The 24,726-nt window shown below is 37.5% G+C and overlaps 1 protein-coding gene across 2 annotated transcripts in view; it reads right to left on the bottom strand.

Moving 5' to 3' along the window:
- Nucleotides 1-3,029: 3,029 nt before the first annotated feature.
- SMOC2 (SPARC related modular calcium binding 2) overlaps nt 3,030-24,726 on the bottom strand; it is a 438,788-nt gene continuing 417,091 nt past the window's right edge. Inside the window, exon 13 of one of the 2 annotated variants that reach the window (XM_075596923.1) lies at nt 3,030-4,838. In XM_075596923.1, the coding sequence (XP_075453038.1) occupies nt 4,815-4,838 (24 nt within the window). In that variant the 3' untranslated portion in view covers nt 3,030-4,814. Of the gene's footprint in view, nt 4,843-24,726 lie in introns of both variants that reach the window. The other variant, XM_075596922.1, reaches the window with a different exon arrangement.

Raw genomic sequence — 24,726 nt, 5'->3', positions numbered from 1 at the left:
AATGTTATTTGAATATTTTCTCTATGTGAATGGTTCAACTATTTGTACAAAAGTAAGGAGAGGGGCATAATGAGAAAATGAGAAAATGACTACATGTTGTAAATCGTGTTGGAGATTCCTTTCTCCTAATGCTAACTTTTATGATGGGTGTATTTATCCTGTATATTATTATAACTTCCTGCATTTTATTGTATGTTCTTTAAAGCACTGTAAACATGGTGGGCTCTTATTCTAGTAAGATATACTGTATACATTACACCAATACATTCAACTAATGTTGTCTTTGTTAATGCTAATGCAATGAAGCTGCAATTGCCTATTTTTTCATAAAAACATGTAGCAAACATTTTAAAAGCTACAGAACTGGGTGTGCAACCCCATGCAACCCCATGATGGAAAATAACTAAGAAAAAAGAGCAACTTAGATTACTGCTTGAATTATCTTTTTCATATACAGTATATTCTTTGTATTTAGGAAATAAATATGTTTAAGTGCTTCACTGTTGTCCTTTATTAGCAATAACTGAACTAAAAGTCTATTAGCTGGACTGAATTTATTCTGAAAAGTTCTAAAGAAAAGGAGGTTGGCCGCTATAAAAAGTCATCCTGTTTAGTCCCACCAAAAATAGCTTTAAAGAAAAAGAATGGTGAAGCAGTAAGAAGATCAACCGAGCCAATAAAAGTTACAGTTGCTGTATAAAAAAGAAAATATTTAATTCTACTTTCATGTTTAATGGTTTCAAATGGCCCATACTATATCTCCCTTAGAAATCAATGTGTTACTATGACATTGAGAACCTCTTAGCCCCTACGCTCCACCAAAGCTCTTTTGCCTTAGAGAAATTCGTATTTTGAAGTAGCCCTAACATACCAGTGTTTATAGTGTCTGTCATGTTGTTTTGTGTGGTACCATTGATTATCGACACACAATAACATGAGAGCAACAATGATTTTGTTTCCTGCAGTTCTAGTTGCTCTCAAAAAATACCACTACAGATTTATGTGTGTGAAAGAACATGCCAAACAGCTGAAACTCTTGCTGATACATAAAACAATAGCTGAAGTAATAGCTGTACATTCACCCAACAAACAGGCCCTAAAATGGAATGAAAAATTAAGTCTCAATGCAACTCAATACATAAATGTACACAGGTTTATATTAACAGTTCATGAAGGTTCTGGCGTTTAGAAAAAAAGGCTTTAGATCAGTAATTTGAGTGGCAGAAGGCATGTAATGCCTTGATTTTCACTGTATTGCTGGAGCGTCTTCTTGTTTTTACTCAGAACATTACTTTTGTAACTCTACTGTGTTGCTGCTAATTAAGATAACCTTACTGACTAATTGGTTGTGACTAAAGACAAATTATTTCATATAGAGAAATTAACCTACCTTTCATACATTGAAGAAGCACTTTACTTTTTCTCCAAGTCACTTTAGTTAAGTAATAAAAAAAATCTTTACATATGATTAATGCAGTAATTGCTTGACCTCCTATACATTTCAATAGTGTACCTTTTTGCATTTTGTATGTACTGTATAAACTATTGCAAACTAGAGCATTGCCCAAAAACTGATGCAAGTTGCTTCATTTTAACATTGAATGTGTCAAAATGTCAAGATGAATTACTCAGTTGTTTGCCCCAAATTGCTCCACTTGCACCATGAGCGTGTTTTTGAGAAGTTATTGGAGGAGAGAGTCAGTGCATATTACCAGGAGATGTACTGTATGAAAACTTGTACCTACTTTATGGTGTTTTTCTTCTTTCTCTGCATCAAATACAAGCAGCATGTTTAGGTAGTGTTTTAAAAGAGATCTGTACCAAATGTAAGAAGTACAGTAAGATTTGAAAGATTCATACATATGTCTCTGGCACAAATTGAGGCAGATACAAATTGCCCTCCATGTTCTGGAGTATATTGCAAGAATATGTGAATGTAGCACTCCTGTTAAACTTATGAATGCATATTTTTATTACCAGTTCTCTAAACTCCTGGGTACGCTTGCTGCTTTTCTTGGAGTGGATAGGAAGAGAGAAGGAGTGGGCCCTTTGGATTTCACATAATTTAAGTTTATTTTGCCATCAAAAATTGCTGTTTCTTCTCCAACATGCAGCCTTTCTCAAGGACACCTTTAAGTTACCCCATAAACCCAGTAGCTATCTATTCACAGTTCAAGATGCGTGTTTCCGCATCGCTGGGGTTTGATGTCAGACATTGCTGTGTGCGCAGAAATGTGCGGTCACAAACGACAGAGGGATGACATCACTCCGCCACCGATCAGGAACCAAGCGGATCATAAAACACCTACGTGCCCCCATATCTAAAAAAAATAGTGCCATAATAAAGATAAAGATAAATAAGGTTACCACATCAATTGGAAACTGGGTTTGAGCATACAGTAAGTATCTGCAAAAAATTGTTTGATGCTGTCATATGTCTAAATAATGTGAATTATTAAGTGAACTGGAGACTGTAATAGTAGATACATATACAGATTACTTATAGAAAATGTATTGTATCTTCTAGCTACTACTCTTATGTGGGGCTACAGTATGTATGTATTATGATCCGCTCAGTCTCTGTTGGTGGGGGAGTGACGTCATCCCTCTGTTATTCATGATCAAGCATTTGCGTGCACGCAGGAATGTCTCACGTCACACCCAAGCGACTCGGGGTCACACACCTAGGCCGCGGGTGGATAACTCCTTTGGGTTTAGGGGGTAAATTAAATGTATAGTTTCTTATTTCTTATCTTAATAGCGATATCCTTGAGAGAGGCTGACTATTGGAGATGAAACGTCGGTTTTTGGACTATATTGCACCATTTTGATACAAATCCACCTTAGGTGTCTAATTTGCTCAGCAGCAAATGACAAGACTTAAGAACACATCATTTTGAATGATACAGTAGTTTTGCAACTGGATTTTATAAGTTTGCTTAGGTCAATGCATCAATATTATATCACACATTCAAATCTCCCAGACAATCAACACAAAAGGAAAGGACAAAAAATCATTAGGCCAGGAATTAAAGTCTACTTTTTATAAAAGCCATTTAAGAACATATTTTTTTAACCAATGGGACTATACATCTCCTCCACATTCTGTTTTTAACAGTAGCATAAACAAATGACATTACATTCAATACAGTTAAGAATACTGATCATATTTAAAATGAAGTTACCACTTACTTAACACACTAATTACATGTACAGGGTCACTAATTACATGTACAGGGTATAAAAAGAACACAATAACAGAAATTCTATAACAGTATAAATCTACAAAAGATATATACAGTAGATACAAAAAAAAGAAGAAATGTTCAGAATGCCTATATAAAAAAAAGATAATTGTGTCATGATTATTGTAAGTAATGTCACTACTAATGTACATTTCAATTAATCGTACATTACTATTTTTGTACAATATTTCAACATTGTACATACTGACAAACTGTTGTTACACCACTTCAACCCATTTTTTATTCTGCTGTATATATAGAAAATTATTTAGAATTAATGCAAAAAGTTATTGACGATTTATTCAGACTAGTGAATTACCACAACTAATTACTTAGCTCTTGAAATCCATATGTAAATCTAACCTTGTTTTCTCTCTAAAATAATTTAAAAAAAGAGGAAAAACTGGAATTTTTCAATGTCTATCATCTGTGTCTAAAGGTATTGATCATTGCAACAGCTGAATACAATTCATTGATGTCCAAGGTCTCGAAAACGTTTTTTATGCACTCAAGCTATAAAGTTCACATCTGCAAACACTTTGTCCCTCAAGGCACCTCTAAAGGAATGAGGCAGAAGGTATTAATGCCTGTTCAAACGTCTCCCAGATGGCAAGGGATATGCCCAAGGCAGGGGTTACACTAGTTGCTCCTCCTTAAGGCAAATGTTCATAATTTGTTCAGGTGATAGCTTTTGCTACATGTTGACCCTAGGGCACTCCAAAAAGAATTGAAGGGGAGGGTGAAATCTCAGCCAGGTGTAAAGAAAGGACAAAGCACACAACTTTTGTTTGGCCTTTCTTGTCACTGGATGATTAGATTTACAATACGGAAAACAAATCTTTCTATTATTGCCTTTCTATGACAAAAGGAATCTGCCCTTCAGGCGTGAGTGAATTTGGCACTGACTGACATGATCATCCATAACAACCTCACACATTTTTTTTTTCCGCGTAAGCAAATATTAAAAGTTGTTTCAAATCAGGAAATGTATAACATAAAGTACTGAACCATTGTTTAATTTCTTTTTGGTTGGAAACCTGTCATAATATTGTAATCAATAGACTTTTTTTTACATTGTTTTGTTCATTTATTTATACAGCATTACTAAATTAGCAAATTAGTATGGATTTACAAATATGTCTCTAAAAGGTATAATTAAAAAAAACATCTAATACTGGTTTAACAGAAATTCTAGTACAGTAGACAAAAGAAAGCCTCTAATCAATATATGAAATTATTGTATTAATTAAAAAATTACTATAAAAAAAACATACATAAGCATTTACCTAAATTCAATTTTGATAAGAAAATATGAATTAAAAAAAGCTCAAATGCAAACTTTTACATCTTTGACAGGTACAGAGATCAAACAACAAAGCACATACATTGTATGTGATAAATTTCAAAATTAGTTCATTATGTTTCACAGATTCAAAAGTCTGTTTAAATATCACAATTCTACAAAGTGAATTTACATTTAAAGTACAAAGTGCAAATACTATTGTTTGCCTACACGGCGAGGTGGGCATCCACTTCTGAAATATGCATCTTGAATGTGTTATGTGTCATTCATCCTTGTTTCTTAGAGATTTGCTGCAGAGAAGAATAAAAACACATATGTGTTAAACTTAGTAGAAGAAGAGAACACAAATAAAAATGTGTGGCTAGCTATTATTTAAAATACATAACATTGAATAATACATATTTATATTTAAACACTGTAAAATGGGAACTGTTTTTAATAGATAGTCCCATAAGACCACATCATCCAAATAATTGCTATTATATATTTTTTTTACATTAAAAACTGTAAGAATTTTATAAATGTACCCTTACAAGTTATTCATATACGTATAACAGTGTGTAATAAAAACATTACAGGACATACTTGAAAACGAGTGGTAACTCTCAATGTATTTTTTCCTGATAAAGTATTTTTTTAAATACTTATTTAACCTTATATTTATCATTAGTCTTAAAGCTTATACTGTAGGTGTTATGTATCAAAATCCCAAAATCCCAGCTGCAAAACTGGGATGAAGAAACTGCGCCAAATGTATTAAACAAAAACAATAAATCCATGAATTTACATAAAAACGTGTAGTAAGAGACATGCAAAGTTCTTTTACTTGCAAAAATAAGTGAGGGAAGTTTTGTGGAGCAATGTACAGTATATATATTTTTAACCATGTTTCTATGATGAGATGGTTTAGTTAGAAAGCTAGTCTGAAACAAGAAAGATATCTGAAGATACAGTATCTTCAATGGTCATACTGGCCAACTCTTAGCAAGGAGTCATGACAAGCTTTAGTATAGCAGTCCTAAGCAAGCAAAACAATTGAATAAAACTTTCCCCGGAAATTAAATGAAATGATTATATATGCTTTGATCTGTATGTTTTATTAAACACTATTATCCCCAATTTTAAATCGAAACAGCCACACACAGTAAATGTTGGAAACCAATTTCAAGCTAATTCAATTCACAGTTGCAGCCCCCATCAACTTGGCAGGTAAAATGAAAACGTTTGTGCTCGGATATATGGGCCCGCAAAAGTGACTAATGGTTATATACAGCAGCGCGCGTGATGCAAAATTAATGATCAATGCGGTTTGCATTAGCAGACAGACACACCTGACCCTAGTCCTCACAGACTAATTAACTGATCCTGTGGCGAAGCTGTGGAGGGAACTTTACTAACTAACAGCCCACTGAAAGGATAAAAAGATGGTGAATAAAACCTTCCGAAGTTCCCCAAAAAAATGAAATTCAAGAAAACATAAATATAAAACATATAAACATAAAATGATAGTGCATCCAATGTTTCTACAACATTTAAATATAATAACATGCAATTGATTTTTTTAACGGAGACTTTGTTTCACAAAATACCTTTCTGAATCACGCTCCTACAAATGTGGACAACACGTGTGGTAATAATTGCTATTTTATAATTAGAAAAAAATCTCTTTGAACCATTTTAGTATTACTAAGGTAATTGTTTTCATATTGTGGTACTTAACGTTGAATTGCTTTATTGGATTTTTAAAAATGTTTTAAAGTGCAAACATTTGTTTAAACAAAGGGAAACTAAGTGTTTTAAATTCCATTAAAGGTGTCTAGGAGGTCTTTGGTAAAAAAAATAAAAATACAAAAAACAAGGTGACCAGAGGCAACACATTTTTCAAGGAATGCCTGGTGATTCAAAGCCACTCTGAACTGTATTGGTTAATCCACCCATTGCCAGGACTGTCTTTTCCATCAAGGACTGTCTTTTGGATCATGGTACTGTGGACTATAACTCATTAGCGCCGGGGACTTAGCTTTTTGCATTTGTGTTTGTTACAGTATGTTAGATTTGGAACTGTCTATTGTTTGCTGTTCTCTTGGCAGCTGTTGTTTCACTTATTGTTATATCACGCACATTTTGTTTGATGTCAACTATCACAATCGCCAATTGGATCAAGCGCTGATAGAGAGCGTTATTAGTTAGTTTGTAGTCTACTGTATTGCAGTAGTTATTCTCAGTACTGTACTCATTATCCTGCTGTTCATTGTTGGTAAACAATTATTTTTTTGTAATTGTCTTCCCTAGAAATTATTACTAGTTTACCAACAACAACAACAATTAGAATTGGAGATTGGTTCCCCTTCAACTGTCCCCTCTCTGACATCCCCTTTCTCTGTCCCCTCTGCCCCCCCCCTGTAAAATCCCAGATTCACAAACCCTCTTACCATTAAAAAATATATATATATATATATAGAAGCAGTGTAACCCAAAGGGAAACAGAAAAACAGAACTCAAGGTATAAGCAAAAATCTTGTAATAAGACAAGGTACACAGGCACAAAAATGGATTTTTGTGCCTGTGTACCTTGTCATATTACAAGATTTTTGCATATACCTTGAGTGCGGTTTTTCTGTTTCCCTTTGGGTTGCACTGGTTCTCTAATGATTTCTATACAACATGCACCTACCCTATTTTGCCAGTTGAGTGCCTACTGTTTTATTTTTTTATATATATATATATATATATATATATATATATATATATATATACACAGATGCAGCGGCCATAACTTTACGAAATCACGCGGTTTATACCTCGGAATACCCATGTGATGGCGCGAGATTACTTCCAACCATAAGACGCCTTAAGACGCGAATGTCGGCAAAGTGCATAAAATGGCATTTTAGTGTTCTGGCTTTTAAAAACCTGAAATTGACACAGTAGCACAGTAGCACAGTAGCACAGTACTGTACACATTACAATTCACTAATTTCATTACATATAATTGCACACAATCAATAAAATAGAAACAAAGCAACCGCGATAAACGGGGCGATTAGCTGCGTTCATGCCGCGTGGAGTACAGCCTTAAAATAAAGTCCGCTGCATCTGTATACACACACACACATACACACAGACACACACAGACAGAAACACAAACACAGAGACAAACACAGACACACACATAGAGACACACACATAGAGACACACACATAGAGAGACACACACACACACACACACACACACACACACACACACACACACACACACACACACACACACACACACACACACACACACACACACACACACACACACACACACACACACACACACACACACACACACACACACACACACACACACACACACACACACACACACACACACACACACACACACACACACACACACACACACACACACACACACACACACACACAACCATAATACTGAGTTAAGTTATGGTGAGTAAAAAAAAGTGACAAAAACCCTCCACAGGAAAGCAAATATGCAAATATAGCTGTATGCTCATCTGCATGTCTTAGGCAGGTCTGCAACCCCGCCTTTCCCCATTATCACCCAGCATACAGCACTTCCACTGTAGCAAGGGATTTTGGGAAATGACATGCAAATGAGCACACAGTGTCACTTTTTGCCTCAATAACCATTTTTAACATGGTTCCCTATAGGCTTAAGCTTGCTGCATGGTCACAGCTTTGAGCACAGCCAGGGTTAAGGTGCATACCCAGAAAACCACCCACAGACAGCTGTTTCGACCTTGATGGGTCTCATCAGTGTGGGGTTGATTTTACTGGGAATGCAAGAGAGGCTATGGGATAGGCTAAACCATAATACTGAGTTAAGTTATGGTGAGTAAAAAAAGTGACAAAAACCCTCCACAGGAAAGCAAATATGCAAATATAGCTGTATGCTCATCTGCATGTCTTAGGCAGGTCTGCAACCCCGCCTTTCCCCATTATCACCCAGCATACAGCACTTCCACTGCAGCAAGGGATTCTGGGAAATGACATGCAAATGAGCACACAGTGTCACTTTTTGCCTCAATAACCATTTTTAACATGGTTCCCTATAGGCTTAAGCTTTGAGCACAGCCAGGGTTAAGGTGCATACCCAGAAAACCACCCACAGACAGCTGTTTTGACCTTGATGGGTCTCATTAGTGTGGGGTTGATTTTACTGGGAATGCAAGAGAGGCTATGGGATAGGCTAAACCATAATACTGAGTTAAGTTATGGTGAGTAAAAAAAGTGACAAAAACCCTCCACAGGAAAGCAAATATGCAAATATAGCTGTATGCTCATCTGCATGTCTTAGGCGGGTCTGCAACCCCGCCTTTCCCCATTATCACCCAGCATACAGCACTTCCACTGCAGCAAGGGATTCTGGGAAATGACATGCAAATGAGCACACAGTGTCACTTTTTGCCTCAATAACCATTTTTAACATGGTTCCCTATATCTGGGTATGCACCTTAACCCTGGCTGTGCTCAAAGCTGTGACCATGCAGCAAGCTTAAGCCTATAGGGAACCATGTTAAAAATGGTTATTGAGGCAAAAAGTGACACTGTGTGCTCATTTGCATGTCATTTCCCAGAATCCCTTGCTGCAGTGGAAGTGCTGTATGCTGGGTGATAATGGGGAAAGGCGGGGTTGCAGACCTGCCTAAGACATGCAGATGAGCATACAGCTATATTTGCATATATATATATATATATATATATTGTGACATAGTCCAAAGATAGTGGGCAGCTTTCTCTCTGAATGAATTGTTCGGTGTGTAACAGTCTTACTACCGGGGACGTATTTTGTCATTCACATAGTGGTAAAAAAATCACTATTCATAATCGTATAACATGTAGATCTACATTTGTGGTGTATATTATCAGGTGCCCATGTGGTCTTGTCTATGTAGGCAAGACTACACGCATGCTTAAAGTGAGATACATTGAACACAAAAGTGTGATACGTAAGGGTACGGACCCTACTGTACTCATACAGCACTGTGTTGAACACAGACACAATGTGTCATCCCTTAGAGTGATGGGGATTGAACACATAGCACCAAGACAAGGATACCCTGATAGAGAAACCTTTTTACTGAGGCGTGAGGCTTATTGGATCCACACACTGCAGACAAGTAATGGCAGGGGTCTTAATGAACAACAAAATTTCAAATGCTTTCTCAACAGGAGGTAGCGGAAGGACTCTGTAAGGCTCTGTGCGTCTCGCCGTGGACCCCTGCGACCCATTATGTACACTATGCTCCTCTAAGGATTGCTGTATATGCATCTATCTATATGTATCATGTATCCTTTCAGGTTCTAATTCTATACGTAATGCTGCTAGCATAAATACAGTTCTCTACCATTTTTTATACACTGCATTAGGTGACACTGTGGTTATATAATTAATTTGTACACTTTATTTAATTATTTTTTCTTTAATATATTGTAGTCTCATTACACTTGATTGTTTATGTAAGGGCTCTCACCCCTGCACGATCATTCAGTCCTCCTTGGGCATCAGGCTGTCTTTCTTCCACTCCAGGGCAGGTCTAATGCCTGGGGCCAGCTCCCCCCCCCCCCGTGAGGGCACGCTGACGTCACCAGGGGAGCCTCTGCTGCCAGTGAGGGGGCGGCTCCCTGAGTTTCCAGCTTCCTGCAGGACAGCCATCTTAGCCTGTTACAGGCATTGGGGAGGCTGTCTCCTCGTGGAGCCCTGGGATCCTCCCCTGGTGGCGCATGACGTCATCACGCCACGTCGCGCTGGCGCTCTGACGTCACGATGGGGGCGTCGACATCCAGGAGCAAGGCAGCAGTGATCGTGGGGGGGTGAGTACCCATTTATGTATAAATTGTGGTATGTTTAGCATGTTCTGTAGCCCTCTCCTTGATAAAGGAAATCTATTTGCCGAAACGTTGGACCTTTGGTGGCACAATAAACTGCACCTTTAGAAACACCGTGTGCCTGCTTCCATTCCTTTGCTCGAGTACTTCTGGGATGTCTGGACCTTCCTGGATACAGCACACCGGCAGATAAGTACCCCCCTCCAGCACCTACCAGCGGTGTGCATGTGCTTATATATATGACTGGATAGGAAATCCATACCAGACTTTACATGGGTTCTGGTTTCCCTCACCTGCTGCACTCCTAATTGAGGAACAGGAATATAGTGCAGTTAGTTTGGCTGCTTCACTCTCTTTTAGACCCTGGAGGCTTGGAGGAAATTTCTCCCCAGGATCCAGTTCAGGGTAGACAGCCCCCCCCCCCACATGTTGCAGCAACTGAGGATCTATTGGGATGCTGTCCCCATCTGACAGTTAAGAACTCAACGTTATCTCTGTGTATTATTTAAAGTTGGTAACTGGCTTAGCCAGCCAATAGTGCAGATAGGGATATGCATGTGAGTTAGACTCCTGATAGGAGTAGATGTTTCCTTTTATGATTTCTTTTGTTCTTAAAGTGACGGTGTTTAAAATGTTTAGTGTCCCTAGTGGAGAAATAAACCGGTGAAGGATGAGGGCTGAGTGCCCCTTGTCGGTATACACGTGTTTGTCCCCCTTTTCTACAAATTAAACCCTAGAACACTGTGTCGCGAAGAGCCTGGGCAAACAGCGGCGCTACATAATGGGAGCTGTTTGCCACAATAAATATACACAAACACACATACACTCCAAAGTATTTGGTTACAATGAAAACATTGAAAGTTAACAAAAGTGTATTAAAAATAATTACTTTTGTCAGATATTTCTAATGCCAAATATCTACATTTAATATATTAGGCATAAGGCAGCTGATAGCTTTGCACGGTTGTCGAGTTGGAGGCGGGATCTTATTGTCAGCAGCCCTATGAGTCCCCCCCGCCCACCCTCTCTCACACTCCCCCTTCTCTCTCCTCTCTCTCTCTCTGCACTTCCCACCCCCTCTCTCACTAACACTACCTCTCTCTGTCACACACTTTCCCCCATCTTTCACAATTTCACACTTACCCATCTCTTTATCTTTTTCTTGCCTAATATTTTCCCTCTCTCTCTTGCTCCCCACCTCTCTCACTCTTCACCCCCTCTATTTTTCAATCTTCTCCATTCTCTCACTCTCATTCTTCCCCATTCTCTCACTAACTCACTATCCCCCTATCACTCCCCATTACTACCCCTTCTCTCTCTGTCTCCCCACCTCTCTCACTTTCCCCACCTCTCTCTCTCACCCTTCCTTCTCTTTCTCCCTCCCCGCTCTCCTCCCCCACTCTCTCCCACTCTCCACTGTCTCTCTCTCTCCCTCCCCTTTCTTTCTCTCTCCCCTTTTCTCCACACCCTACTCTCTCTCACTCTCCCCCTCTCTCAGTTCCATACTCTCCCTCTGCCTCCTCCCCCGGGCCCTAACTGTGGAGCAGGTATTAATCTGAGGCGTCTAAACCCGGGAGTCAGGCCCAACTTCCAGTATTGGCCACCTGGGTGGCCCCCCCTCCATGGGGATTGATGTCCCTACTCTCCCCCCGCCCTGTTGAAGGCCATGATTAGGCATGCCATTGGAATGAATTTACTTTGATCTCAAGTGGGACTGCCTCGATTTTCTGAAACTATATTTAAATATTGAATAGTGCAGTGTAGAACATTCTCATATTTTTAGTTCACAAAAAATTCATATGGAAATATAAAATATTTAAAGTAAATGTTCTTCCAAATTTTTTAATACAGGCATACCCCGCATTAACGTACGCAATGGGACCGGAGCATGTATGTAAAGCGAAAATGTACTTAAAGTGAAGCACTACCTTTTCCCACTTATCGATGCATGTACTGTACTGGAATCTTTATATACGTGCATAACTGATGTAAATAATGCATTTGTAACAGGCTCTACAGTCTCCCCGCTTGCGCACAGCTTCGGTACAGGTAGGGAGCCGGTATTGCTGTTCAGGACGTGATGACATGCACATGCGTGAGCTACCGTTTGCCTATTGGGCGATATGTACTTACTCGCGAGTGTACTTAAAGTGAGTGTACTTAAAGCGGGGTATGCCTGTACAGCTATATCAATAATCCTGCACATGTAATTAGAAAGTCGAATGTACAACAGCTACAGATGTAGCAGCCATTATTGCTCTCGCCGGTGCTTTGCAGCGGAACAGACTATGCGTCTGTGGTAGCAGACACCATTTAATATCATTAGACTGCGAAAAGGGAGCTGGTCTTCCTTGCAATTGTACCCACTGCTACATCTGTACAAGGTCTAATTTACGTCTTCATAGATAGGAAACACCTTCTCCATTCTTTGATTTAACAGGAATCTGATTTGAATTCTGACTGTTAGCCATAACATTAACACACATTCCCAGCTAGCTCAAACTCCCACACCCACCAAATAATGAATATATATTTATGTCAACCAGAGAGCTACTGAGCGTGGCAATGGTATACAACAAGAGACAGGGGGTGCCCAATGCTACATCCAATTGACAAAACATATATGATGAAAAGTATAAAGTAAAATACTTCAATAATAATATTAAATACTTGGTTATTTAGTTAACCCTTTGGTCAAAGCGTCATAAGCCTGCATAACAACGTCAAGGTATAACCAAATTAATGCAGGTCCTACACTACACTACACTATATATATACCAAGTATTTAATATTATTATTATTGAAGTATTTTACTTTATACTTTTCATCATATATGTTTAGTTAAATTGGATGTAGCATTGGGCACCCCCTGTCTCTTGTTGTATACCATTGCCACGCTCAGTAGCTCTCTGGTTGACATAAATATATATTCATCATGTAGTGGGTGTGGGAGTTTGAGCTAGCTGGGAATGTGTGTTAATCTATGTCTGACTGGTAGCAGTCAATTGGAGGCTGTGGCACCTCCCCCCAGAGCTCACTCCTCCTCCTTCACCTTTTTAACTTGGGAGGTCATTTCATTTGCTGCAGGAACAAGACCTATAATGGTTCTTCCCCTCTTACAGAGGTAAAAGGAAGGGTTCACAGTGTAGTGTAGTGTAGGACCTGCATTAATTTGGTTATACCTTGACGTTGGTATGTAGGCTTATGACGCTTTGGCCAAAGGGTTAACTAAATAACCAAGTATTTAATATTATTATTATTGAAGTATTTTACTTTATACTTTTCATCATATATGTTTTGTCAATTGGATGTAGCATTGGGCACCCCCTGTCTCTTGTTGTTAGCCATAACATATGAATGTTGGAAACAATTTCCAGAATGATTGAATGCCTATGAAATATATTGCACCACAATATATGGCGTATCTCCTAGAATCAATGAAAGTGAAGAGAAAACAGATTGCAACTGTATCTTGTTCAGGCATAAAGATAAAGTATTAACTTAAAAAGAAAGCTACAGCATAGTCTGCTATTGCAAAGATGATTTATCTTAATGTCATCATCGTCAAGGATATGTTGCTCTCATGCAGACTGTATAGTTAAACAAGAAGGAATTACACTACAGGTGGAAGTTATCAAAGCATTTCTCCAGTTTTTCTGAAGCATAAAATTTAATTGGTTTGCTCATCCACCTTAATATAGATACTCAAGAAAACACAAATGAGAAGGCCCTTGCTCAGCTCTATTAAATCTATATTTAAGGAGTTTTAAGGACCAAGTGGGATAGAATGTGTATTAAATTATAATACTAATTGTATATCCGATGCAACGGTAGTTCGCCATGACAACGATGGCAATATAAAAGTTTAGAGCGAACCCAGCCCCACCCACCCGAATAAACTCAGGATTGAAATGTGCATCGGGTTAGTGAAGTTATTTTAATGTCACGAGCATGACACTCACACATGGAGGTTGAGAGATAGAGAGTCTCTGATGTTGAGCACCTATTGTGTCTCTCCATTTTGGATACATTGTTATTTAAAAAGTAGATACGTGTTCAAAACGTGTTGCTTATTTAATACACATTGCTACATTCACTGGTTACTTGTTTTAGTGTTTTATTACACAACACTTGTATCTTTTGAGTTTTTAGTAGTTGAATGATTTTGTTTTATTCTTGGATGCTAATGTTTCCTTGTTTTGACACGTGTGTTTGTAAATGTTCTTTTTACTGTTTTGAGGTGATCTTTGTATATAAATCCCTTTAATGTGGTTATATATAGTAGTCTGAGTGTTAACAGATTAGAAAACAATTATACTACATCTGTGTTTTGCGTGACACACTCCTCTGACCCAATCCAATCATGGATTGAGTGTTATCTATTTAAGGATCCCTTCAAGACCAGACCAGTCACTCTTTGACAAAGTTCCACACTGGAATGAAACGCGGCAGAGTTAGCTGATAGTTGTATGACTATTGCACACTAATACATTTTCTATTATTGCGCTTGTTTTGGACCTGATCAAGGCTGCCACATGGACGATTGAGCACCATGCTGTGAGTACTTTCATTTCTGATAGGCACCCGGACATTGTGTGGGACCAAGATCTACAGAGTTTATGGGGGGTTGCGGTGCTAGGATTCGGGTGTTTGCCAAAGGATACAGCTAACGGTGGGTCCACCGGCATCTTCAGGTCTGTAGCCTGCTATATTCACCCCCCTCACCCCTCCTGTTAGTCCATTAACACACTAGGAGCCTTACATGAACTGCAGGAATAATGTGTTAAACAGCCTTATCGGAATCAGTTACAGTGCATATGGATACCATACAATACATATTGTGTCTATTTTGGACCAAGAGTTAGGGAGTTAACCCCATTTTTCTCACTGCTGTTACTTGTCTGGTAGCTCTTTATTATTCAGGATCTACAATTTTTCTTTGAATGAATACTTAGTATCGTTTTTCTTATATGTTATACTAAGGGTATCAGTAGAAACCAAGCGCAATTACACTGGCGACACACTTTATTCGAGCTTGGCTAGTCCCACGAATTCGGGTATACCCGGGTGTATTGAGGTTTGTGACTGTTTTCTGCCCGAGTACATTGAGTTATTTTCCAAGCAGGGATTGAAGCATTTTATTCCCGCTGGCTGCAATACTGCACAGTATATATATATAAACTGCATTACAATTCATGAATTTATGCCATCTGGTAGACACGCGAAGCATTGCAGCCTATTAAATCCTAATCATTATCATTTAACAGATCAGCCGCCCATCAGCCAGGCATGAACCCAGGCTGGGAAGGCAAATGCAACGGGGCTTGTCAGAGGTTAGGAGCGGCGCATTCCAGGTATCTGCCAGGTACATACCGGGTATTTGCTCGAATAAAGTGTGTCGGTGCAGTACAGTAGAAGTTTCTATAAAATCACTTTAAGTAAGAAAAACTTTTGATGCAGGATATCATACTTTGGTGGGATACTACCACACTTGAGAATTATATAAAGAGTAAAAGGATCCGTAGAGGTCTTCAAGTCAGAAAGACACCTACCTTTGGCTTTACAAATAAGCAGTTTGAAGAAGATTGCGTTAAAGTTCTTGATCAATGTTCCATATGGTTAATGGATTAACCATTATCATTATCCAACAGAAACTTCATGATAAAGTCATTTTGGGAACAGAGATTAAAACCTTTCAAGATAAGTTGAAACCATTTGAGACGATAGAAGAATTTCTCAAGAATGATAAAACCCTTCTACTGTACAAAATATAGAGACTATTGAAAAAACAATTATGTCTAAGAAATAAAGTAACTAAGAAATGTACATCAAATAAAAGATGAGAACATACGACTCCTTGTAAATCCATACTTAAAACAAGACATGTGGAGACATCTAGATTTGATTCAGATTACTCTGACCCTGACTCTCGGTCACATTCAGTCTCTTTTGATCATTCTAGCAGTCATGGGAGAGATGCAAAAGTAGAAGCGAGTAATGCGCCCAGACAATTTACCTCCACATCCTACACAAAACCACTTGGACCTGTTTCACAGTCTTTTTCTCAAACAGGGTAAAACAAATGAAATGAACAAAAAGATCTAAGAGGAAACAGGGAACAGCGAAGAAGGTCAAAGAGAAAGAAATATGCCTAGGTATCACACCCAATAATGTGGTAAATCTTTCTGATATGGAACCGTCTATAGATCAATTATCACTGCTTAACAAAGGTTTAGGTTTCTCTCCACAACAGGACTTTCAACTTTTTCAAACAATAATCGACCTACAGACCTACAAAAATGTACACGAAAATTGTCTCTAAAAAAAGTTTTCTTCCAAAAGTGGTACAGATGTTACAGGATCTACAACAAGCGATTCTCAGATGGTAATGGAACGTTTAACGATGGCCTTTGTCACATTGAATAATGATATTGCATTTGACTCATTTAACTTTCAGGATCAATGTGCTTTATCTGATATGAATGAGCCCCTTGAACAACAAGGTGAAAGGATTAACATATTCACTCAACCTTTCTTCGCCCACCAAGATTCGGGCCTGAGAAGAAAATCTATATTTTGCCCCAATTTCAATAAGGGACCATTTATTACTACTTTTGAAAGACTAGTGGAACGGGACTTGAGATTATTGGCTAATGGCTTTTCTTGTTCACAAAGAGTTTCTAATAATTTATTATATTCTGAAATTCAACAACTGGATAGACAGAAAAATGATAAAAGCATTGTTATAAAAAAAAGCCGATAAGGGGGGTGCTCTTGTGAATCAATCGATCACGCAATATCGAGAGGCACTTAGACAATTAAATGATAAAAATTCATACACACTTTTGAAGAGGGATCCCACTTTCATCTATTTGGGTGAACTTGCCGAAATTATTGCTGTAGGAAAAATTCTATAAGTGTTGAATTCAAAGGAGTGTGAGTTCTTGAGCTGTCCACATCCCGTGATTCCGGTATTCCACCATCTCCCAAAGATCCATAAGTCGCTGGTGGACCCTCAGGTCGACCCTTAGTCGTGAGTATTGTATCTTTGGGAGATGGTTTATCGTGGTATGTGGACAGCTTTTTGAAACCTTTAGTATTCCATTTAACGTCGTTCATTAGGGATACATCTGATCTTATTGCGGCTTTACAGGGTACACAGTGGAAAAGAGATTACAGATGGGTCACGTTAGACGTGACCTCTCTTTACTCTATCATAGAACACAGACATGGATTGGCAGCGATACATCACTATTTATAATGATCTGATCTTTCCACATCACAATGCACATTTTTATTATAATCTATCACCTTTTTACTCACTCACAACTATTTCTTATTTGATTCACAATTTTATTTACAAAATAAAGGCACGGCAATGGGTACGTCTTTTGCACGGTCGTATGCCAATTTATTTATGGGTGGTAGAAAGCACATTTTCTATATCACGACAAAAAATTATTTCGTAAGAATATCATATTTTATAAAAGATATATTATGGTGTGGGAATGATTATTAATTTTACACTTTTATTCACTACCTTAATACTAATGATTTAAATGTATTTTTCACCTATGAACACATTATACACCACATTAACTACTTAAATGTGACCTTGTACATCGATAATGATAGATTAATGCAAACAGATATTTTTCAAAAAACTCATTCTAAGAACTCCCTATTATGTGCCCAGAGTTGCTATCCTTGGTCTTTGATCAAGAGCATCCCCAAGGGCCAATTTGTAAGACTGAGAAGGCTATGTTCAAATACTGATACCTTTCTTTTGCAATCGAAAGATATGATTACACGGTTTATAGCTAGAGGCTATAAAACCAAAGATGTTGAAGAAGCCTTTAACTAAGCAATTTTTTTAAATAAAAATAATCTCATTAAACAGATATGTAATAAATCCAAACATAGGAATAGACATTATCAGCATGGCAATAATGATCAGAACTGTCCAGTTTTTATAACTAATTATAATAGACAAGCACACTCTATTCGTGCAATAGTAAAAAAAACACTGGAGCACCTTTTCATTAGACAAAGGTTTAGCCATGACGATACAGAGTGGCCCTAAATTTGATTTTAGGAGAGCCAAGACACTGGCCTCTCATATTTCTCCTATTTTATTCAGCTCTAAATCTTCACAATCTAGAATATGAGGTATTCCAACTGGATGCTTTGCCTGTGGAAGGTGCTCCATGTGTACAGGCACACCCCGTATTAACGTACACAATGGGTCCGGAGCATGTATGTAAAGCGAAAATGTACTTAAAGTGAAGCACTCCCTTTTTCCCACTTATCGATTCATGTCCTGTACTGCAATCGTCATATACGTGTATAACTGATGTAAATAACGCATTTTTAACAGGCTCTATAGTCTCCCCGCTTGCACACAGCTTCGGTACAGGTAGGGAGCCGGTATTGCTGTTCAGGACGTGCTGACAGGCGCATGTGCAAAGTGCCGTTTGCCTATTGGGCGACATGTACTTACTCGCGAGTGTACTTAAAGTGAGTGTCCTTAAACCGGGGTATGCCTGTATATATGCTAGTTCTATTAAATGTATAAAATGTAATAATTCAAAAATTTTAATCAATCACTTTATCAATTGCCATACAACGTTCGTGATTTATTTATTAGAATGTGGCTGTCACAAGAAATATGTAGGTCGAAAAATACGGTCACAAATAATTGAACATGTAAGACTTATCAAAAAGAAGGATATGTCACATCCAGTTTCTCGTCACTTCTCGTCAAGCCCACAAGGGAAAATTGATCATTTTTCATTTTCTGCAATCGAACATACTGTATTCCCCCTCATGCCAGAGGGGGTGATAGATTAAATAAATTGAATTAAAAAATAAACGTTTTGGATATATACGTTAAACACCTTAATCCCTTCAGGAATAAATGTTGAATGGGAACTTAAACATTTTCTAACAGGTTAATATTATCTATCTTTAAAATATCATAGGTTGATTTAGTCCTATAAGTTTTCATTATCATTATTTTTTTTGTGTTAGTTAAACATTTGTATTGTTATATATTCTTTGTAATATATATTTTCAATATGATATATTGGTTTTCATTATATATTTATCCTTTGAATAGTAAAACTGTATTTAATTTTTTAATTAGTTAGTTTTTATATTTTAAAGGTTTCAAATGATTATATAGTTGTTTATCATTGGTTAAGATGGTATATGATTATTTATTTTTCTTAGTATTAATATATATATATATATTTTTTATGTAGATTTATTACATTCAAAACTTGTTGCTTATTTAATACACACTGCTACATTCACTAGTTACTTTTTTTAGTGTTTAATTACCCAACACTTTTGAGTTGTTAGTAGTTGAATGATTTTCTGTTATTGTATGTTAATGTTTCCTTGTTTTGACACGTGTGTTTGTAAATGTTCATTTTACGGTTTTCAGGTGATCTTAGTATATAAATCACTTTAATGTGGTTATATAGTCTGAGTGTTAACAGATTAGAAAACAATTATACTACATCTGTGTTTTGCATGACACACTCCTCTGACCCAATCCAATCATGGATTGAGTGTTACCTCAAGATCACCTCAAGACCACACCAGTCACTCTTTGACAAAGTTCCACACTGGAACAAAACGCGTCAGAGTTATCTGATATGTGTATGGCTATTGTACACTAATACATTTTCTATTTTTCTATTATTGTGCTTGGTAAATCTCTTTAGCTACCGATCAGCAGGGCATCGCATTTTTTACATTTACCTACTTCTGGATATCTCTGCATGCTGTTTTGGACCCTATCAAGGCTGCCACATGGATGATTGAGCATCATGCTGTGAGTGCTTTAATTTCTGATAGGCACCGGGACATTGTGTGGGACACAAGGATCTACGGCGTTTCTGGGGGTTGCGGTGCTAGGATTTGGGTGTTTGCAAATGGATACACCTAACGGTGGGTTCACCGGCATCTCCAGGTCTGTAGCCTGCTATATTCACCCCACTCCCTCTCCTGCCTGCGTTAGTCCATTAACACACTAGGAACCTTACATGACCTGCAGGAATTATGTGTTCAACAGCCTTATCGGAATCATTTACATATGGTTACAATGCAATACATATCCTGTCTATTTTGGAGCATCAGTTAGGCGTTTAACCCCATTTTGTTCACTACTTATAAATCAGTTTACGTGGGACATAGCTGTTTTGGGTGTTCAGCAACAGATTAGTTACTTTATATAGTAGTAGGATTGCAATAGTTTAATCTATAATGTAGCAATTAAGATGCATTTCAGATAGAGTTTTACCAAAATATCTAATTAAATTAGCGAATACATATATTACCCTTTGAAAAAGTCGCCCGTGTGCGACGAAACGCGTCAGGGAGCGTCATTACGCATCACGCACCGACATCACGTCATCACGCATGCGCACGACAGGCCGGATCGAGCGCGGAATAACAGTGCGGCCGTCCAGCATAGGAGACATTCTCTGGGACTCTAAGGACATTTTTTGAAGTATCCGAGGCACCTTTGGATTTCTGACGGATCACTGCCCCTTTACATCATTTAGGCTGATGGACTGCGGATCCTATCACGGACTTACCGGATGGTGGTGATAATTCACAAATTGCCTTTTATACATTTACCCTTGTGAGTGATTTTCTTCCCCTCCTTCCCAACATTAAATGTACGGTTTTACACTATGGGGCATGCGCTCTCTCCTCTTTTCTTTCTGTAGATTCCCATCGGATGTGTTTATGAATAAACTTGTCATGTGTGTTTAAAAGTTCCTGGTGCCCTGTATTACTATACTGAGGAGCTTACAACACCAGCCAGCTGAATGTCAGCACCCTGAGAAGGTAGAGAGAGTCTGTGGCACCACATCTGCACTACCTCACAGTAGCCTCCTTGGGAGCCGGGCAAGGAGGGGTCATATATTTATATATATACCTGACACACTAGTTTTTTTATGCCATTTAAACTTTTACTATTTCAATATCTTATGTTGTCTCCATTTTATAGATATATGTACTAAAATCCAATAAGCGATCTAAACCAATAAAAAAAAAATGGAGACAACATAAGATATTGAAATAGTAAAAGTTAAAATGGCATAACTATAGAGACATATAGGATAACCCAGAGAATAAAGTCCTGGCATAATCATACCATGAAAAATAATATATATATAAAAAATGTCCAGTCTTAATAGCGAACAATCATAGGTATAGGAGAAGTCTTGGTGCTGCTTTCTTCAGAGAGATATCCCCAACCTTCTGTAAATCAACTTCAACTAAAAATAGAAGAGCACATAGGTACAACTCTCAAAGTGTATACGATTTATTCCACAAAAATAGAACAAAAATAAACGTTATAAATGGCACTCACTGCACTAGACACATAAAATCAGATCAGGTATAGCAAGAATCACCTAGTGGACCTGTAGGATCCCACCATGTGTGCTTGGACTGGGTGTCTGTGACTCACTATGGAGCCTACACTCTCTATGCTCCCTTCTATCTCTGTACCTCAGTGCCTCCCCTTAGTGGAGACTTACCCACCAAGATGGCCGCTGGGAATTTACACAATCAACACAGATTCGCTGTATCACCCTACACATTTAATGAAGATCTTTCACTTCTTTAGGGGCTATGAGTCGGTGACAGCACAGACTCATAGCCCCTGAGGAAGTGAGAGATCTTCACAAAACACGTAGGGTGATCCAGCGAATCTGTGGTGATTGTGTACATTCACAGTGGCCATCTTGGTGGGGAAGTCTGCACTAAGGGGAGGCACTGAGGAGGAGATTGGAGAAGGAAGCATAGAGAGCGCAGGCGGCACAGGCTCCAGAGTGAGACACAGACATGCAGTCCAAGCACACACAGTGGGATCCTACAGGTCCACAAGGTGGCTCTTGCTATACCTGATCGGGTTTTATGTGTCTACTGCAGAAAGTATAAATGTGAGTGCAATTGTTTATTACTTTTATTTTTGTTCTATTTTTGTGGAATATATATACAGTATATTGCTAATACTCAGATATAATTATTGTGACCTAATACTAGTCACTGTAATATCTATCTATCTATCTATCTATCTATCTATCTATCTATCTATCTATCTATCTATCTATCTATCTATCTAGATAGATAGATAGATAGATAGATAGATAGATAGATAGATATTACAGTGACTATAAAAAAACAATGTGTTTATATCCTTTATATAGAAGGATCACTATAGTTCTGAGCATTATGTAAATGCAGTTTCAATTCACGTTGTTTGTTTTTACACGTAAGCTTCAGCCTTCTAGTCATCTACAGTTATTCACAGTACACAAAATTTAAGAGAGATTATTGCAACTCCATTTTTTTTAGATAAAGATAAAATAGGAATTACACTTGTCAGACTAGAGCTATTATGAATTTACTTATATTCTTTGAAGAAAATTAATTGACACTGGATCTTGAGAATTATGAATTCAGTATATTTTATTGAAACAATTTAGCAATGCTGGAACCCTCTGAGGCTGGAGGGGAAATAAGGCTTGGGATTACTAGATATATAGAGGATACAGATCAATTTGAAGTTATACAGTATATACTTGGAATCTCTGAGATACAGAGACAATTCATAATATGCCTAAACTGAACTAGACTTTATTTGGCACTATTTGGAGTTCAATGATTATACTGTAGTGTGAGTTCACATGCAGTTAACATTATAATTGATTTTATCATTAGTATATAATAAAGTTTATTTTAGACCAATAGGAGGCTTTCTCTTAGATTGCTTAATATTCTGTAGGGTATTTTCTTCAGTAGACATTCCATCACAATACAGTATATACTAAGTTGTGGTATTCCATAAGGCAACTTCTGCCACCAGAAGACCCTAAGGACCACCACTTCAATACATTGTAAGGTGTGTTTTTCCAGCTCAGGTACTAAAACTGCAACTTTACTGATTAACTAATGCATTTAGATGTTACATTATCTTCTGCAACTTTTAGGTCAGGTTTTAAGAAAGGGAGTGTTCTTACGAGTTAAACTGAAGTCTGTTTGTGGTCAGTCTGGTAGGGATATAAATGGAAACTGAAGAGTTTAACTACTCCTCTCATGAGCAACCTTTGTGCATTATTACATTACCATAACCATTTCAGCACCTTAGTGCATTGTAATGCCACTGAATTGTATGATATAACAGTGAGATAACCTACTACAGCAGTTTAGTAAATCAAATGGCTTAGAAAAGAACTAAAAGATGGGACATTGTAATTATGAGACATGAATAATGAGAACTTTTTAAAGATGTGTTACAAAAGACACACTGATTTAAACTCTGCATCACAGAGAGAGAGGGAGGATAAGGGGGTGAAGGAGGGAGTGAAAGTAGAGAGAAAGAAGGGGAGGGAGAGTGTTAATAGAGGACCCATCAACTTATATACCTCCAAATATAGTCACTTATATAATATGTCATGTGGAGAGATACCGTTAAACAGATATAAGATAGCTGTGAAATATTATTATTTTATATGTAAATATATTCTAATAAATTAAATTATATTTCCTAGGTATATCAGATGAGTTCCCTTTCTCACTCATTACCTCCCATCCTCCTTCAAAATCGAAATACCAGGGTTTGCATGTTGTCTGAATTTTCTAAAATAGATTCTCAGGTAAAATAGGAAAATTTAGTTCATGTTTTCAACATTTGCTATTTTTAGAACTTTTTGAATATCACTAATTTCTCAAAAATGCTAACATTTGTCAGAGCCTCGGCATCAATGTAGTCACAAAAGATTGCACTTTAAACATTTCCCTTTATGACAAATTGCTCTTACCTGAGAGCTTTTACAGAGCAGACAGAAAATGTGTTAGGCACAGTTTTCATTAAATAGGCCCCTAAGTGGATTCCACACCTGTCAAATATTTTCTTCATATAAAATGCAGAAAAACATATGGCTAACAGGATGCAAATGCAGAGTCACTTTTAATGCATCCTTTTGATCCAGTTCATGGCCAGATGTTGTCAAAAAAGAATTACTTTACTCTTGTTCATGAAAAAAACTCTTCACCAGTTCTCTGAGATCCATATGTGTATACCTAGCAACACTTATAGAAGTGAGAAATAGTAACCATTGCTTTAAATAAAATAGATTTCACAACCAAAATGTATCTATTGTGTGCTTTTTCTAATCATGTAAGTTAAATTATGTTATAGTTAATGGACATCTGGATTTGAAATAAAAAATATATTTTTTAACTATTGCTATATTTTTTGATAAATCCTCAATCCAACTTATCCACGTTCTAA

The sequence above is a fragment of the Ascaphus truei genome, chromosome 4, assembly GCF_040206685.1.
Source record: "Ascaphus truei isolate aAscTru1 chromosome 4, aAscTru1.hap1, whole genome shotgun sequence".
Taxonomy (NCBI): domain Eukaryota; kingdom Metazoa; phylum Chordata; class Amphibia; order Anura; family Ascaphidae; genus Ascaphus; species Ascaphus truei.
The sequence above is the reverse complement of the archived record's forward strand: the minus strand, read 5'-3'. Positions and strand labels throughout refer to the sequence as shown.